Here is an 18,236-nt window from a genome sequence, read left to right on the forward strand (position 1 = left end):
AGTAAAGCTGAACTAGTAATGACACTGCACCTAGATGAAATATGTTAAGAAAAAGTAGGCATGATGGTTCATTTCAGATATTTTAGCAAGTTCTCTAGAAACGGCATTTTTTGGAATTGAATATTTGAATAGGCTATAACAAATATCTAGAACAGCCGAACTATCACGTTATTATCATTATTATTATTATTGGTGGGAAATTATAACAGAGGAATATATTTGCCGTTTTAATATCAAGAACACTTCTGCGTTTTTGTGTGTATACAGGAATGTTAAAGATATCATTGAGGAAAACGAGGTTGACGTGACGTGATTGAATCAGGGAATCCGTGTGTCCACCACGGGAGAGGATCCTAATTGACTTTACATTGGCATTGTTTTCGTGGTGGCAGCACGTAATTTCAACCCATTACGTGCTGCCACCACGGAATGCGGTGTTAAGAGGTCGTGGTCATTTCACGTATTTCTGTGAGATCAGGTTGGTAAATAAGCAGCATGTGTGTCTGACTGTGGAGGGTGGAGTTGTTGAATAGATGTTTGGAGCTTGTTGGATGTAGCGTTGGCTATTAGCAGCTAGCTCTAGTTGTTAGCCGCTGAACTGCAGCAGAGCGAGCAACCGTCAGCTGCCAGACTTCACATCTGTTGATCCCCACAGGACTCCACTCAGTCTGGACTGTCTGAAGCAGGTTTATGGTTTGATTCCTGTTTGACAGGCAGCTCGGAGGTTCAGTTCTGTCAGTGTAGCTATGCTGTGTGAAAACAGTGTGAACTCTGGGTGGAGGATACAAAAGCTGGGAAATGGAGCAGGTGGCTAATGAGGAATTCCACATGACGTCTGAAGTTTCACACGTCGCTGGTGCTTCAGAAAATGTTTCATTCAATTTGATAGTTTTGAACTGAACTGAATTAGGGACTGTACAAATTCATTGGGGTGGGGATGAATCTCTTATTTCATTCTATAAAAAGGCAACACCATTCAGCATTATATTTTTCTTTGGCCCTCCTATGAAAAAACTGCAACACTCTCCCCTAATTTATGACAACAATCTATTTATAACAAACAAGACAAAATGGTGAAAATACAGCCACTCTATTTTTGACTAAAGAGCTGTTTGATAAATGGTTATTACAGTTTTGTGGCTAATAATGAACTTGTGCACCCCAGTATTTTCAAAATGACATCCACAGAAAAGTTTGGTCTCATTTTGAACATCTGCAGATTCATTCCAAAACCCAACATGTTATGATCCACTAAAGTTAGGCATGATACACGATGAATAAATCCTCCTTTTTATTATCTTTGGTGCCACCTTGACTGTAAGAGAGCCAGGAGGGACAATTCTACCAGGTGCGGCTCTCCATGGTTGGGCTGCCCTCCCATCAGTAGATTCACTCCACCTGCTAATCATCACTCAGCTCTTCCTCATCCTCTCATTAGCTCCCTTCTATATTTACTGGGACACTTTCACTGTCAGTCTGCCAGATTGTCTGTGTGCCATGTGCCTTAGCTTTCCACTGTTTGATATCTGTTTTGTGATTCTTATATAGCTTTTGACTTGCTTGTATTTTTTCTTTGCTGACAGCAGAGTTTATAGCAAAAGCCAACAAACCTGAGCCTGGTCCCGGGAGCAGACTGACTTACAGTGAACACAGCGCACTCTTTTAAACAGTTTTCAGGGGACTGGAGGGCCCCTCCTTCCCTTTGACCACTCTTCCCTTGGTCGAGTCTCATGGTGTCTTGCAAATTATGGAAACTACATGCGCGCATAATGATTTGAACCTGGGCTGGTCCACCACCATTATCTTTGGAAATAATGCTGAGCAAATTTTTTTTAAAAAGGCTGTATTAAGTTAAAAAGGTCTCATACAGTTAGGTACATACTTGGTAGAATAGAGGTGAAAAGTAGACAGAAGTCACATAAACAACTTCATTAAGGCTTCGGTTTGCCAGGTAATGAAGACGTTCAATCTGGTCAGTTAAACAAAGGCCACCAAGATGTAATGGCTAGCGTTAGGTGGAGTGGTCAGAGGGGCAGAGAAGCACGCTCCCATCAGGAAGGTAAACAGTTGTTCTTTGTCTTTCACCCAAATACTCAGGAACCACAAGCTATTTGTCTTTTATGTCAACATTCAAGGCCAAGGAGGTGCTGCAACACACACACACACACACACACACACACACACACACTGCTGTGTGACCAACAGTTCTATTGTAGGCTGAAAGGCCATTTTTGCTGAGGTAATGAACATGCACTGGACACTGAACATATCTATATTTAAAGAGTAGTCATACGAGAAGCATTAAATTATATGGCACACATGCTCGGTATATAAGCACAAGATATACAAATAAACATAAATCACACACTTAATATGCTGGATATGAGGTTTATTAGGACGAAGTATATCAGAAGAATATGAGGTATATTAAGGGTTCAGACTTTTAAAGCATAACTATAAGTTGATATGCTAACAACCAATAATAGTAAAATAAAACGTGGATATTTACAGACTAAAGATTAATAATGATAGATGTAGTGGATATTAGGGATTACATTTCTATTCCACAGAAGGTTATGTTGTTAAAAGTTGATACTGTTCAAAGTCCAGTTATGAACAACATGGATCAAAGATTTCTGGCTGTGTTTAGTTATTAAAATCATTCATCCTAATAATTATTTTACCAATAATTCACACACAGAGCCTGTTGACAGGAGAAACCAAACTGCTCTGCCAAATACGCTGCAGCTCTGTCAACAATAGATGAAGAGTGTATTTTTATTAGCTTCTGAGACGCTTCTGAAACTTGCTGCAGCACATCTGCTGTCTACAGTGACCACAATCAGCTCAGGTGACCGCCTGGTGGATATCTCCTACTGAGTGCACTTTTCTAGTTCACAGAGCTACTGTTGAGCTGTTTCCTCCTGACTCTGTGTTCATACTAAGCTAAGCTTGTCTGGGAGCTTCCTCTGCTCAGAGCTGACAATCATATCAGTCTTTTAATCCAACTCTTCTGTAAGAACACTGAATGCTCAGGTAATATTCATGTTACTGCAGCTATAGTCACAGATGAGTCACTTTCTTTTCCTTCCTTTACCCCTGGAGGCACTGCCCGGGCTGCATCCCAAGTGCTGCATCCCAAGTCTCTTAAAATTACTGCTAACCACCTTACCTAACTGTTTAGTCCCTCCCACTTAGGAAAACATGTAAGGAGTCAGGAGTTAGGAGTGAGGAGCGAGGATTGTTTATTAAGAGACATGAGACGGCCTTACTCTGAAGCGTCACGCACCTAACAGATCCCTCCTAACTCCTAACGCTAACTCCTTACTGGAAGGAATAAGAGACATGAGACAGCCTTAAAGATGGCAGACCCCAAACAACTTCCAGTTCAAGTCAGGAGTTAGGAGTTAGCACTATACAATTAAGAGACTTGGGATGCAGCCCCGGAGTTTTTCGACTAACGGAAGTGCAGGGGCCTCAGCGATCGCTCACGCCCTTCACTTCCAGCGGTGCCCCCAGGGAATCGCCTTGTTGTTTACAAATACTTCTGGATAGAAAACCAGCAGAGTTGAGCTATATATCTATATATAGATATATATCTCACATTTTTCACGTCACTATATCACTGTTTAGACTAATCTGATGTTTGTAAAGTCTATAAACCCAATGACTGAACAAATGTTACTATTTCTGTGTGCACGTTTTGTAATTAATAACATTGCCATCGTAGATTAGCTGGGCTAACCGTAAGCTGTTAACGTTAGCCGTTAGCGGTGTCTGTAACTCAGTAACTCAATAAACGGTCCATGAAAAAAAGATTTTTTCCAGTGGATATCTTGGTTACAACATGATTGAGCTAGCAAAGCAGTTTTGTGTTGCTATGTGTGGTATTTATTCAGTTTTGGGAGATCACGACGGTGGCTGCAGCTGACAGGGTCAGCTAACAGCAGCAGGAAAGCTAACATCAGGACGTCATCTGTTAAAAACCTCCTGTTGTCGGATACGACATGAAATTACTCCAGTTAGCTCAATCATGTTGTAACTAAGACATCCGCTGGAAAAAAAAATATTTTTTTCACGTTGACGAGACGGCGTTTTGGGTGGAGCAGTCGCCATGGACGCGGAGCTTGCTGTTTCTGTAGATACACATTTCCTGGGGACACCTGCACGTCTTGGCCCTGCCCCCTCCATTGTGATTGGCTAAAGCGCAGCATCGTTCAAACTCAACTCAAAGATTTTCACATTCATTTATGGTTATCGGTACACAGGAAAATGTGCCAAAGGTTGTGTGGATTCCTATAGATGCCCAGTATTCATGATAAATAATGATTGACCTTTCATTAGGTCCTAGATTAGCTGTGGTGTTATAAATCTACTGAGCCCTCTGACAGGCGACACATTCTCTGACCCTGACCTAATGTATGTTTAACCTGCCTTTATATCCTTCACTCACCCAAGCAAAGAGCTGAAACTCTTCTCTTTATCATATCTGCTCAGGCTAAGCTAGGGCTGGACGATTAATCGAATTTTAATCGTGTACTGTATGTAAGTTCCTGTGCTGGAAAAGCACTGTGAGTGCACCTGTGTTATGTGCAGCAGCAGCAAGCGTGTGACGTGTGTGGATCAATAATATGTGGAGCGAGCGATTGAGAACATGGCAGAAAGGCAGCCTTTGGTTGAGAAGAAAGGTAGGACAACTTCAGTCATCTGGAAACATTTTGGCTTCAAGTTGACGGACGTCGAGCAAAAAGAAATTGTTTGCAAAGTTTGTCACGCTGTGGTGTCTGCCCCCCAGGGCAACACGACCAACTTATAATCATGTTTAATAATCGTGATTTCAATATCAGTCAAAATAATCGTGATTACTATTTTTGCCATAATCGTCCAGCCCTAGGCTAAACTACAGTGACTGGCCCAACTGACACAACAGATAATTTCATAAATGACATGGTCCGCTCAGCGGTGCAACCACCATAATAACAATAATACATTTTATTTAAAAGCGCCTGTCTTGACACCCAAAGACACTTTACAATCAAAGACAATTGTTACGCCCTGGTCTAGGGGTGTGGGTGCGTAACATAAGGACACACAGGAACACGAGTATAAATGTACAGGTGAGCAATTTATTGCTGCACACTTCAAAAAAACACACGGTACAATATGGCTCACAAATGGAGCAATTGCGTCAGGGTGAACCCAGGCCAAAACAACGAACAAAAAGCAACCTGTCTACCGACCGGCGATATTCCTAATTCCTAACGAAAACAAAAGAAACAAAAGTACAATACTAGGCCTAACTCCCTAGGCTAAAAAACAGGAGAAAACAGATCCAACAGAAATAGCAGCTCACCCCTACACTCCGTGCAAACAATGTGGTAGTGACTATTTACAATATATACAAACGACTCAGTTGGCCCTAAGGCACTGGTCTTAACAAAAAGATACAATATTTAGCAAGACAAGCTAAATACGAACATACACACTATGGTCACACACGAGAAATCCCTTATCACCAGATCAGAGAAACGATGCGCTGCTGCCATGTCAGAAAGTGGTCTCGCGGCTTCCGTGTGGCCGGCATTATGAAGGCCGAGCCCCTTGCCCAACCAATCTGGCAGCGGTGACGTCGGAGCAACGTCACAATCGTCTAGCGAAACAACTGCACACCTGTTAACATAAAACACAAGATCTCTGGAAAAAGGAGAGGTCTAACTCTCCACTAAACATGCTGATCAAATGTATATAGCCTACATAGATATAAACACATACACATAATAAACACACAGATCATAAGGCACACATACACATAATTAACACACAGATCATAAGGCACACATACACATAATTAACACACAGATCATAAGGCACACATACACATAATAAACACACAGATCATAAGGCACACATACACATAATTAACACACAGGTGGCCGGGGGACATAACAACAATAAAACATCAAAAAACATCAAACAGTCAAAAAGACAGTGTTCAATCGAGATAACGACATAACAGCACAAAATAAATGTATAAAACACTGAGTTAACAATAAAATCACAAAACAGGGAAGGCTAATTTAAAAAGGTACAATTTCAGTTGACATTTAAAAGAAACCAGGGAAGTGCACTGGCGCAGGACAAGGGGCAGAGCATTCCAGAGATGGGGGCCAGAATCACTGTCTATGTGGCTCCTCCAGTCTTAGACGTGATTTATGCTTGTGCGTCAGCTCTGTGCAGACCCCACTCCGTACCCTAGCCATGTAACCTACGCACCTGCCTTTGCCATTGTGAGCATTTTTTCTTGTGCGGTGGTGTGTCTGTGTCACTCTACAGTTACACCTCCAAAACACTAGTTGGCGGCGGGGTTTCTATGAAGTGCTGTTAAGTGTAGTTGATTCAAAACACACCCAAAACACACATTAAACATGGCTTAATAGCAACAATAGTTGCACAAGTACACAAATTGGCTTCACAGAAGCAAACACTTCGCTGACACATTTTCCCCACAAATACAACAGGCTTTTGTTAATAGCACAAGCCTATGGCATTTTACATTGTATAAATTAGCCTACTGGCTAGCAGAGATTTTCTCTACTCATGAAACCAGGTCAACAGCAACATTTAACAAAGGTAAAGTTTTGGCTCTATTACAACTCACAAGGTTCATGGACAAAATAACCGTGATACTCAACACGTTTTCCAAGCAAATACAACATGCTAACATTATTAACACAAGCCTATGCCATTTTACATTGTATAAATTAGCCTAGCAACCTTTATTGTTTTCACAATGTATTGTTTGTCTGTGAAATTAACATAAATAAAAGCTTTACTTCTACTGAGGGAAATGGTTTAAGCTTCCACGAATAGACAGGAGGTCTGCGTCGCGGCGACATGCAGTGACATTTATGTGGAGGTGCATGTAGGGCTATGGTGTAGGGTACTGGGTAGGCTCCACGTCGATGCAGAGCCTACATCGTAAGTACGGCAGGCAGAAGTATAAATCCCACATTACAAATAGCTACTAGTTAGCAACCACTGTGGTAAACTTGTCATGAATCATGTCTCTTCACCTGTCCTGTCTAATCCACCACAAGAGGTGATTTTCAGCACTGCATTCAGTCTCTACATGTTGACAGAAACCTGTACTTCATTTGTTCTGAAGCCATAAAATATTACAATATAATCAGTCAGTCAGGTTTCTGGATTGAGTTTCTCAGAGAGCTCAGAGCTGCTGTCAGGAGCTGTGAGGTCAGAAACAAACTGTTAGTGTGAAACTGTGTGAAGTCCACTCATCCTGCTCTGAACTTTTATAAACAGTAAATGCAGAAACACACTTGAAATAATCAGCACAATAATGTGAAACCTGTTTTAATCTGCAGCATAAAGTGTCTATCAGATCAGTAGAAATAGAATAGAGTAAGTTTTACTTACGAGATGAGGGAAGTTTGGCTGAAATAAAAAAAAAAAGAAATGCTAATTTAAGTTACAGTCGGAAATGCCAGAATATATAAATCCATTCCACCCTTCTGATTAGTCCTTACTTTATTTACTTATCTCTTCTCTCCTACATTATTGGGGTTTAGTCGTATTATGACAGGCTCTGAGCTTGACAGCACTTACTGTTGGTTGTATAAAATTGAGTTGCAGGGAACTGATGTTTGTTTCAATTCAATTCAAATGCAACCAGGATAAAAGCATCAACTCAAAGACCAAAATCAAAGAACTAGAAAAGCCACTTAAACAGCACCTTTCCTCTTTTTGTAAACGATGAATCCAGAGGCAGCGATGAGGACAATAACAACTACTGCTGCAGTGATGGGGACGGTGATGTCACTGGGCTTCTCTGATAACAACAACAAAAACAACAATGAAAAATGAGACTGGTACAAAAGCAGGTCAGAGCATCCATCCATCCATCCATCCATCCATCCAACATTTCACTCACACATACATGTAGGTTTGTTGCTGTGAACTAAGACTGACTTGGACTTGAGTTAATACAGTATAATGAGCTGTTATCTTAAAAGTGTGTGTCTGTAAAAAATATTTTTAACATATGTGTTAGATTTAAAAAGACAAAAGACAGACACTGTGGCACATTTTGTTAAAAACTAGAATTCCCTCGTCATGGTTGTGTGCCTCTGTGAAACAGTTTATTTTGCACTCACAGTTTATATCCATGTCTGTGACAACATGAATACTTCACACACATCTTCCCCCCGACAGCACAGAGGATCTAAACAATCAGCACAGTTTCAAGGTGGACACCCAAGATTAGTGTCACCAATTCAGTATCTGACCAAATGTCTCACCTTCTGTTCCTGAGTTATGATGCTGAATAATGGCCAGGAAAGTGTTGTATGCAGAACATTATGATGTCACAGTGAAGGTGACCTTTGACCTTTTTATCCTATCAGACATTTGTGTGAAATTTGTCACAATTACTGTATGAATTAATTAGTTATGACCAAAAGCAAGTTGTGTCAGGTCATAATGACCTTTGACCTTCAACCACCAAATTCTAATCAATTTATTCTTGAGTCCAAGTGGACGTTTGTGTCAAAGTTGAGCAAATTCCTTCCAGGTGCTCTTGAGTTATCACATTCACGAGAATGGTCCAGACGGACAACTAGAAAGCCTCATGCCACAGTTATCACTGGAGCAGAGGCATAATAATACAGGAATCAATGTATAAGAAAATAATCTAAAACTGGAATAATCAAGGTTAAAGTTGTCTTCAGTTTAGCAAACCTTTCATCCTCCAGCTCTCTTGGGCGTCACTGTGGCTTTGCAGAGCGATATGTAGGAGTTCATTTTTGCTAGGATTGTAGCTGTGTGCATTCTCTTGTAGAGACCCTGGCAAATTGTTTGGCCGGTATTTGGCCACCTCTACCTGACAAAACAGCAGGGTGGATCCCTGCTGTTTTGTCTCCCTTCTGTTTGACTTCCAGCTTTTTGGGTTTGATCAATATTCTCCCTTAATTTGCTGGTTCGGCTCGCCGATGTGGCTCTCCAGGAATGTCCTGATGGGCAGCGGCTTATACAGTGCCCTCCAAAAGTATTGGAACAGTGAGGCCAATTCCTTTATTTTTGTTGTAGACTGAAAATATTTGGGTTTGACATCAAAAGATGAATATGGGACAAGAGATCAACATTTCAGCTTTTATTTCCAGGTATTTACATCTGGATCTGATACACAACTTAGAAGATAGCACCTTTTGTTTGAACCCACCCATTTTTCATGAGAGCAAAAGTATTGGAACATGTCACTGACAGGTGTGTTTTGTTGCCCAGGTGTCTCCCAATTACATTGACTATTCAAACAATAAATAGCACTGAATGTCTGAGCTCAGTTTCAGATTGGGTACGATAGATTTTGCCTGTGCAGACTGCATTTAGAGGTGGAACCAACATGAAAACCAGAGAGCTGTCTATGGGTGAAAAAGAAGCAATTGTGAATCTGAGAGAAGATGGACAATCAAACAGAGCCATTGCACAAACATTGGCCATAGCCAGTACAACCATTTGGAATGTCCTGAAGAAGAAAGAAACCACTGGTGTACTAAGCAACAGACGTCCAACAGGTAGACCAAGGAAAACATCAGCAGTTGATGACAGAAACATGTGAGAGCTGTAAAGAAAGACCCTAAAACAACTGTTAGTGACATCAGCAACAACCTCCAGAGGGCAGGAGTGAAGGTATCACAATCTACTGTTCGCAAGACTTCATGAACAAAAGTACAGAGGCTACACCAGAAGATGCAAACCACTCATTAGCAAGAAGAATAGGAAGGCCAGGCTGGAATTTGCCAAAAGGTACAGAGATGAGCCTCAAAAATTCTGGGAAAAATTTTTATGGATTGATGAGACAAAGATTAACTTTTTCCAAAGTGACGGAAAGGCGAAAGTTTGGAGAAAGAAAGGATCTGCTCATGATCCCAAACATACAAGCTCATCTGCGAAACACGGTGGAGGTAATGTCATGGCGTGGGCTTGCATGGCTTCTTCTGGGACGGGCTCTTTCATCTTCATTGATGATGTAACACATGATGGCAGCAGCAAAATGAACTCAGAAGTCTACAGAAACATTTTGTCTGCTAATTTAAAGAAAGATGCAACCAAACTGATTGGGAGATCCTTCATCATGCAGCAAGATAACGACCCAAAACACACTGCCAAAACAACAAAGGAGTTCATCAGGGGCAAGAAGTGGAAGGTTTTAGACTGGCCAAGTCAGTCTCCAGACTTAAACCCAATAGAGCATGCATTTTACCTGCTGAAGAGGAGACTGAAGGGAGTAACCCCCCAAAACAAACAACAACTGAAAGAGGCTGCGGTGAAAGCCTGGAAAAGCATCACAAAAGAAGAATGCAAAAGTTTGGTGATGTCAATGGGTCACAGGCTTGATGCAGTTATTGAAAGCAAAGGATTTGCAACTAAATATTAAGTCTCATTCACTTTAATCTATTTTAAGTTTTTATGTTCCAATACTTTTGCTCACCTAAAAATTTTGTGTTCCATTACAAATAATGCTATCTTCTAAGTTGTGTATCAGATCCAGATGTAAATACCTGGAAATAAAAGCTGAAATGTTGATCTCTTGTCTCATATTCATCTTTTGATGTCAAACCCAAATGTTTTCAGTCTACAACAAAAGTAAACGAATTGGACTCACTGTTCCAATACTTTTGGAGGGCACTGTAGCTGTCTGGGCCCACGCCCAGGACATTCCTGGATGCTGTTTTAAAACATTTCATTTGTGTTAAATTTAACATTTGGTTAATATGTATTTTGTATGTTATAATTTAGTGTTGTTTATTGTTCTTTGTGCTTTATTTCTTTTGTTTGTTTCACTTAATTACTTGTGTTTGTCCACATCAGTATAGCTTGACATGTTTTAAAGCGACACTTACCTTTCTGGAAATGTTACGCTTTTCTTTGTTTAGGTTAAAATGGTATTAATAAGCTGATGGCACACTAAAATGTAAGTGAATTCCACCTGAGATACAAACTCATAATTATACCATTCTCATATGGTTCTAAGAAAAATCATTGGCCGAGCATCCTGTCTGTCCTCCCCACATGGAGGCCTCCAAATGACGTAACCACTCGCAGCTCTGCTTTCTGCTTTTGAGTGATGGCAAAGACTGATGCAGCTTCATCCTGAGCTAAAAAGGGACGAGATGGTTGCAGAGTTTCTGCTGGACAGGTATTTTTAATTTGCCTCTAATGTAACATAGGCTATAACGTTATATATGACAACAGAGCATCCAGTTGCTAATGGCTAACGTTAGCCTACTGTAGCATAGCCTCTGAAACATTAACGTTATCTTCCTTGTGCGTTTCCACTTACTAGTAACATAAACGCTACTATCTAACGTTAGCACTGTAACCTTATTCTAAAACTCATCAGTCATCACTGACTCCGGTTAAGTTTTAAAACTCCGGGGTTGCGTTTGACTGTCTTGATTGAAATGTTAACGTTATAGCAACCAGACCTAGTTTAGCATATTTCTTCTTCTCTTGGCATGTTACACTCGCTCTCCTCTTGCGTGTATCTAAAGTTACCTTGCCAACGCCTACGTCTATCATAGACATAATGAGGACGTAATGGAGGAGGGGGGAGTAGGCCTTTGGAGGGAGGTGGAGTTGCAGGAGGAGAGGGATGGGACTTTGGAGGGAGGCGGGAGTTGTGGATGTTCAAATTTTTTCTAAGCGCTGTGTGAAATGCAAAAAAGGTAAGAGTTGCTTTAACTCTTGTTTTTTTGTCTTTGGTTTGGTGCTGTGGGTCTGCGGTGGCAGTTCAGTTCCTGGTGATGGTCTTCTTCACGATTTTCTTTGGCTGTGTGTGTGTGAGAGCAGTGTCACGGGTGTTTAAAGGAGAAGTCCGGTATTTTGCACTCCGAGCCCCAGAGGCAGCAGTGTTAAGCCAGGCAGGGGAAAGCAAAATTCTCTGAAAAGGAGCAATGGTCACAATTTTGGTCTTAACCACTTTATTTCATTATAAACAATCCAGAAATGGGGCTCAAAGTGCAAAATACTGGACTTCTCCTTTAACTTAAGGACTTATGCCATGTCCTCATACCCTTGAGCCGCCTGGTGCTAATTCTATCTTATCGTAATGGTGTGTGAGACTTGATTTTCTTCTTTTCAATAGTTCATTTAGTTTTGTTAAACAAAGTTTCCCTCCTTTTTAATTTGAAAACAGCCTCTTGCCCCGTGGTATTTTTGAACCTGTAGGACCTTAAAATCTTGGCTCAGAATTTCCTGGTGGTGAAATTCCCCCAGGTGGCGTTGTCGCAACCACCATAGATACCCTCTCTCTCTCGCCACATAAATACATCTTTCTCACATCTGTCATTCTTACCCATGTTGGTCCTGATCACTGCTTTGTCCAGTTTGGTGACGATGTGGTCCTTCACACCAGAGAGATGAAACACACAGTCGTACCTCCTCCAGTCTTCAGGTGGGACTGATGAAAGGTTCAGGTCAACAGTCATCTGGAAGGATCCATCGTGGTTGGGGAGGATCTCTCCGAGCTCCACGCCCTCATGAATCTCCTCTCCATCTTTCCTCCAGAACATCATGGCTCTGTCAGGGTAGAAACCTGTAGCGTGGCAGCTGACTGGAGAGGAGGGAGACTTCTGGAGGAGAGACACTGAGGGAAGGTCTGCACAGAGAGAAGCAAATAAAGACATGTGTACAGTAAACCTGGATGCTTGTTCATACCAGTGGTAGATAATTGTTGCTGGTCAATCTAAAAGTGATCTCAATCAACAACAGACGGTATGAAAATTCTTCTGGGCAAAATAAAAAATGAAGAAAATATTCATCAACAATGCTGCTAATAAAACAGACTATGATGTCACTCATACTGAAATGTTTTTCCTCTGGGGGCCATGTTTCCTTGTAAACAAACAACAGTTATATTTCCAGTGTTTCTCACCATAATGCATTGTGTGAATCTTTGAGTTCTAACAAATGTGTTGAATGCATTATTTATTACACCCATTGTTACACCAGCAGCATGATGTGAATCACAACGCCATCATGATACAAACAAACAGGAATCCACTTATAATAAGATTGCTCTACAGCACCACTAGAGGTCAGAAACTCTGTAGGGTTCCTTTAATTTAACTGAAGACACAACAGATAAGTCAGGCTGATAAAATGTAAACAACTTTTCTGTCAGATAAATGCACAACATGCACAGGCCCATACAATCTTATGAGCTTTAAAATATACGTCTGCTCTACATAACAACCCATCAGCTACACCTACCTTAGTTACCTCCACACTGTCTATATATAGACAGAAAAGGAAATTACACCACCATTTAAAAAACTCACTACAGTCAGAGTAGAAAGATCCACCTGTTTTTGTGGATTACAGCAAAGCAGTTCATAGCAATGTTCAATGAAACAGCAATATGTCTATTTTGAAACTCACTTAACTCATGCTAACTGTGCACTAACTATCACAGGCTCAGCTTTGATGAACAGAAACATCAGAGCACTCCAACATGTCAGTCTCTGCTGATTGATGAGAGCTAAATCAAACTTTACCGCCACAGAAAAAAGTCAAAGAGAAGTTAATGTCAAACAGTCTGGAGTGAAAATACAACAGCAGTTCATTCTGAGCAGGTTGTATGAACATTGTTATGTCAGTGAAACTACATCAGGTCATGTGATTCTACCTTTTCTCTGCAGAGAGCTATTTCCAAAGGCCACATAAGTCTTCAGCCACTCAGGACAAACATGAGTTAAGTAGTTTTCATGGCGTTTTAGTCTGTCTTTGTCAGCATCCCATCTCAGTTTGGTGATGACAGCCTGTGGTTTCGGAGCGATCCATGTCAGTGTCTTCAGGTCCAACGTTAGGAGGTCTTCTCCATCATAACCATACTGACAAAAACCATTAACCTCTCCAGTCTCATCATCCCACTCACAGCCACTCAGCCTCTGGAAAATGTGGATACCTGAGAAACAGAGACTGTAATTAACAGTGATGTACAGATGATACCTCCAGTGGAAAGATGATCTTAAACATATTGTACATTGTGTGATGCTCTGCTATCCTCCCAGTCAAATTACATTGGCTAGATGTTTGGCCCTTTCACAGAGACCATAGGCTCTGTAAATACAGACTGCTCGAAAAATTAAGGGAACACTTTCTGGTCATCATATAACACCAAGTGAGTTACACTTCCGGGATATCAATTTGTCGATTGTGAATCAGTTTCATCTGCTTTGGTGCAAATGAAAGTGACAACAGGTTCAATGAAGAGGCAAAAGCAAGACTCTCCTTATCCTTCCTGACTGACTCCTCTCTAGATTTGTGTTCTGCTAGTGTCCTTGGAGAGCTGGACAGGGCTGTAGAAGGGCATCGACCCAGCAGCAGGACTGCCAGAGCCCTACAAAATGATCTCCAGCAGGCTGCTGGTGTGCATGTTTCTGACCAAACTGTCAAACACTCGTTACTTCATCAATACATGTGTTCAGCAAGCATGAACATGTAAACATGTAGACAGCGATATTCAATATGCTCCGTCCACAGTCTCTCATCCACCGACACTAACGTTATGTCTCACACAAGGACAGCACGCTACTTCAGCTGATAGCGAACTGTAACTAATAAGCTTAAATGACAGCTGTCTGTATGTAGACTAACTTAGTTTGACACTTATCTTAATATACTTTTAAACTGAGCTGCTGGCTGAGACAAACAGCCCCAACTCTCTTCACAAGCATGTAACCAGCCAAGCTGGCGAAGCCAAATACAGGACACACGCTGAATCATCTACGTCATCACGCTAATTTGAATCAATTTTCCAGAACTTTGAGGTGCGGTGGAAACGTAAACCACACAGATTACCAGGAATTATTTTACCCAGGTAAATAAATTCCTGGTAATAAAAGTTCCTGGAAATGTTGGTGGAAAAGGGGCTTTTGATTTTCAGTCTGACTTTAAATCCAGCCCTCAGTGGGTTGATGATTTTGGTTTCCACTGACAGTTGTTATGTCACAAATCATTTGTTCATCAAGATCTGATGTGTGATTTAAGTGTTCCCTTCATTTTAATAAGCAGTGTAGCTTCTGTTCAGGTCTTTACCGTGCCCTTATCCTGGGAGAGTTTATAACATAACATTAACATTAATCATAATCTAAACTTTAAAAATACCAATTAATTTACTTTTCCTCACAGAAATGAATGAAATGCTGAGATAAAGGCCTACTGTATATTTAAAAGAAAAGTTTTCTTACACCCCTTTACATCATGAAGGCCTCGTGACCCTGTGTGAAGCTTTGGCTTCCCCGAATGAGGGCCCCGACCCCCAGGCTGGGAACCAGTGCTGAAATGAGTGCACTTTTCTGGTTTGAATTTTGATGGTTGGGAATGTGTTTGGCTCACTTTACTTTTCAACTAAGATACAGAGCATTAAAATACAAACTGTACCTCCACTTTGGTTGAAGCGCTGCTTCAATCTGTCAGTTTCGGCTTTGGAGACGTTTGGCAGGATCAAAAGACACTGTAGAGTGTACCACTCCAGCTGCTGTGGATTGTCTGCTAATGCTGTTTTCACCCAGTCCTGTTTCGCTTCTACGACCTTTATATCGGTGTCGCAGTAACCCGCCAGAAGGTCATCAACCACTGCAGCACCCACAAGCTGTGGGAAGTTTGGGACTCCAGAAGATGCAGCGAAGAAAAACTTCAGGGAGTGTTTTACTGCAGGACAAATGAGGCACATTCAGTTTAAATATACACATCATCATCACCTATCATAAATATGATATATGTGGCAGGCCCATGCACAGATATTTTTGGGGGGGCCGGTGCTCATGCAAAAAAAAACGGCACCTCTCTGATAATTATTAATTGAAAAAATACCCCAGACCCCCACACCCAGGAAACTCTTTATTTTCCACGTTCTGGTAACGTTGTCTGCATTGACTTATAGTGAAAATGTATTTATTTATGAAAAAACAAAACAAAATTCAGGTGGCAGGCGACAAATCAAAATATAATAGAATAAAATGCGGTAACACTCTCAGGCATTCTGTACTGCTTTCAAATATTTATTCTCCTGTAGATCAACTTGTCTTATTTCATGTTGTGTGCTGAGTCAACACATTTTACTGTGTGTAAATGACGGAGCGTGTTCTGCAGAGAGGTTTCAGTGGTTCTGGATGTACAGAGTAGAAACTGCTCTGACACAGCGACACACTGAGGATGATTTCTGCCTCAAAGTTTTTAAATATGAAGTTAACAGAGTGCTGAAGAGAAAAGACTCTGTTGAGGTAGTAGTAGTTTGGTTTTGGCTATTTACATCAATTTTTCTCTTGTTGTTACGTTCCCATCAGAACCCTTTCATTTAACCTGCGATCCATCTAAATGCTTTATTTCCTGTTGCTTCAGAAATAAGAATAAAGTCACATTTTTAAAAATTCAATCCACCCCCCGAAGAACTTGTAAACAACAAAATTTTGAATTTACAAGGAAACTGCTGTGATTTCATTAAATAGTCATAATAGCCACTAATTCTTATAATTATCTTATAACACTTTAAATATTAAAAAAGAATCCTAGAGAACAGGCGCCTGCAGCTTTGCTCTCCTTCTCTATGCAAGGCATGTGCAGCAACAAATTGCATTTCAGATTTATTTAAATTAAGTATCACAGCTGCAGCATGGGAGATCTAAACATTATTTCAAGTTCAGTTTTGGTTTATAACGACACGTGGACGTGGGAATGTAATTTGGTGTCTTACTCTGCTCACCGGGCAGTTGTGGGGTGGGGGGACAGGAACACATGGGTCAAATTTAAAATAAGACAAAATAAATAATAAATGTCCAACATTTATCTAGTCAGAGGGCAAAAGGGCAGGTATTCATAGTGGTCAACTTTAAACTTACAGTCTTACCAAATTCTAAAGTACTGTAGAAGTGAAAGTGAAACTAAACAAGTGTGTCCTGGAGCTACGCAGGAACAAAATACAATCAAAATACAGAGCCCAGTGGAAAGTGAAGCACATATTCACAGTGTGATCTCACCTGATGACGACACGTGACACAAGAGAAGCAACAAATGTAAAATTTTCATCTTGTTTTGATGAAGAAGTGACCGAGCTGGGGCAGCTGCTTGTTCCGCATTTTCTTGGTAGTTGGCACTGGGAGGGGGGGGTGTCCTCCTCCTCCTCCTCTTCTTCCTCTTCTTCTTCCTCTTCTTCTTCTTCTTCTTCTTCTTCTTCTTTCATTTAATGGCGGATTACAACCAATTTTTTCAGGTGCATACCACCACCTACTGTACTGGAGTGTGTAGTGGCATGGTGTGTACTTCAGGTTACATTCTAAACAGGAAAAAGAAAAAAAAAACACGGATAAAACCCCGTTATACTTTATTTTCTAATCCTGTGTCTTTGAGGAAACTAAATACTGCCCTGTAACATTCCCTCATTTTCCTGGACTCATCCCTAAAATTCCTTCCAAGCTCCATTCCCGTTCCAGCTCATACATCCTATCACACAACCTGTTCCTTTCTAACTCATACTTACTACATTTCAAAATGACATGCTCAACACTCTGGAACATCGCACCCATCACATTTATCAGACGCAGACTTTGCCATTAGATACAGAGTTGATTTTAAACTAGTGTGTCCAAGTCTTAACCTGGAAATGATTACTTCTTCTCTTCTGCATTTTCCTTTAAAAACCTTTGTGTTAACAGACTTTTGTATTTTATAGTAGTGTCTTCTTCTGCCACGAATCTATCACTGCCTTTCTGATTCTGAATTTTCATTATCTCTTCATTACTTAATCTTAAAGTTCTTTTGGCAATATTGTCTGCTTTTCATTACCACTAACACCTACATGTGCAGGAACCCAACAAAACTGTACAAAAATTCCACTTCTGTGTAATCTCCACATTATCACATGGGGCAGCAGTAGCTCAGTCCATAGGGACTTGGGTTGGGAACCGGAGGGTCGCCCATTCGAGTCCCCGTCCGGACCAAATATGGAGCGTGGACTGCTGGCTGGAGAGGTGCCAGTGGTGCTGTGCCAGTTCTGACCTCTCATTGTTCCGACCTCTCATTAGTTTGACATTCCGATATGTGATTATACTGTATTTGTGTACCATAGAGGATCAGCAACGAAACAAAATTAGGCTACTGGTCGAGATACAAGTGTCATAGAGAGAGTGAAACACCATAACCTCCTCTTATTAACTCTGGAG

At 40.9% G+C, this 18,236-nt stretch overlaps 1 protein-coding gene and 1 long non-coding RNA gene across 3 annotated transcripts in view; one reads left to right on the forward strand and one right to left on the reverse strand.

Moving 5' to 3' along the window:
* The first annotated feature begins 5,020 nt into the window (after nt 1–5,020).
* Nucleotides 5,021–18,236, forward strand: part of LOC125905377 (uncharacterized) — a 115,974-nt gene continuing 102,758 nt past the window's right edge. Inside the window, exon 1 of one of the 2 annotated variants that reach the window (XR_007451641.1) lies at nt 5,021–6,607. This is a non-coding gene — a long non-coding RNA (uncharacterized LOC125905377). Of the gene's footprint in view, nt 6,917–18,236 lie in introns of both variants that reach the window. The other variant, XR_007451640.1, reaches the window with a different exon arrangement.
* Nucleotides 7,113–17,206, reverse strand: LOC125905343 (major histocompatibility complex class I-related gene protein-like). Its single transcript, XM_049603283.1, has 7 exons — nt 17,055–17,206; nt 15,460–15,729; nt 13,703–13,981; nt 12,371–12,673; nt 7,751–7,846; nt 7,435–7,452; nt 7,113–7,244 (listed from the first exon to the last, which is right to left on the reverse strand). Exons 1-7 carry the CDS (start codon nt 17,101–17,103, stop codon nt 7,195–7,197), a joined length of 1,065 nt encoding a protein of 354 aa, XP_049459240.1. The 5' UTR covers nt 17,104–17,206; the 3' UTR covers nt 7,113–7,194.

The sequence above is a fragment of the Epinephelus fuscoguttatus genome, linkage group LG17 (assembly GCF_011397635.1).
Source record: "Epinephelus fuscoguttatus linkage group LG17, E.fuscoguttatus.final_Chr_v1".
In the NCBI taxonomy this organism is placed as follows: Eukaryota; Metazoa; Chordata; class Actinopteri; order Perciformes; family Serranidae; genus Epinephelus; species Epinephelus fuscoguttatus.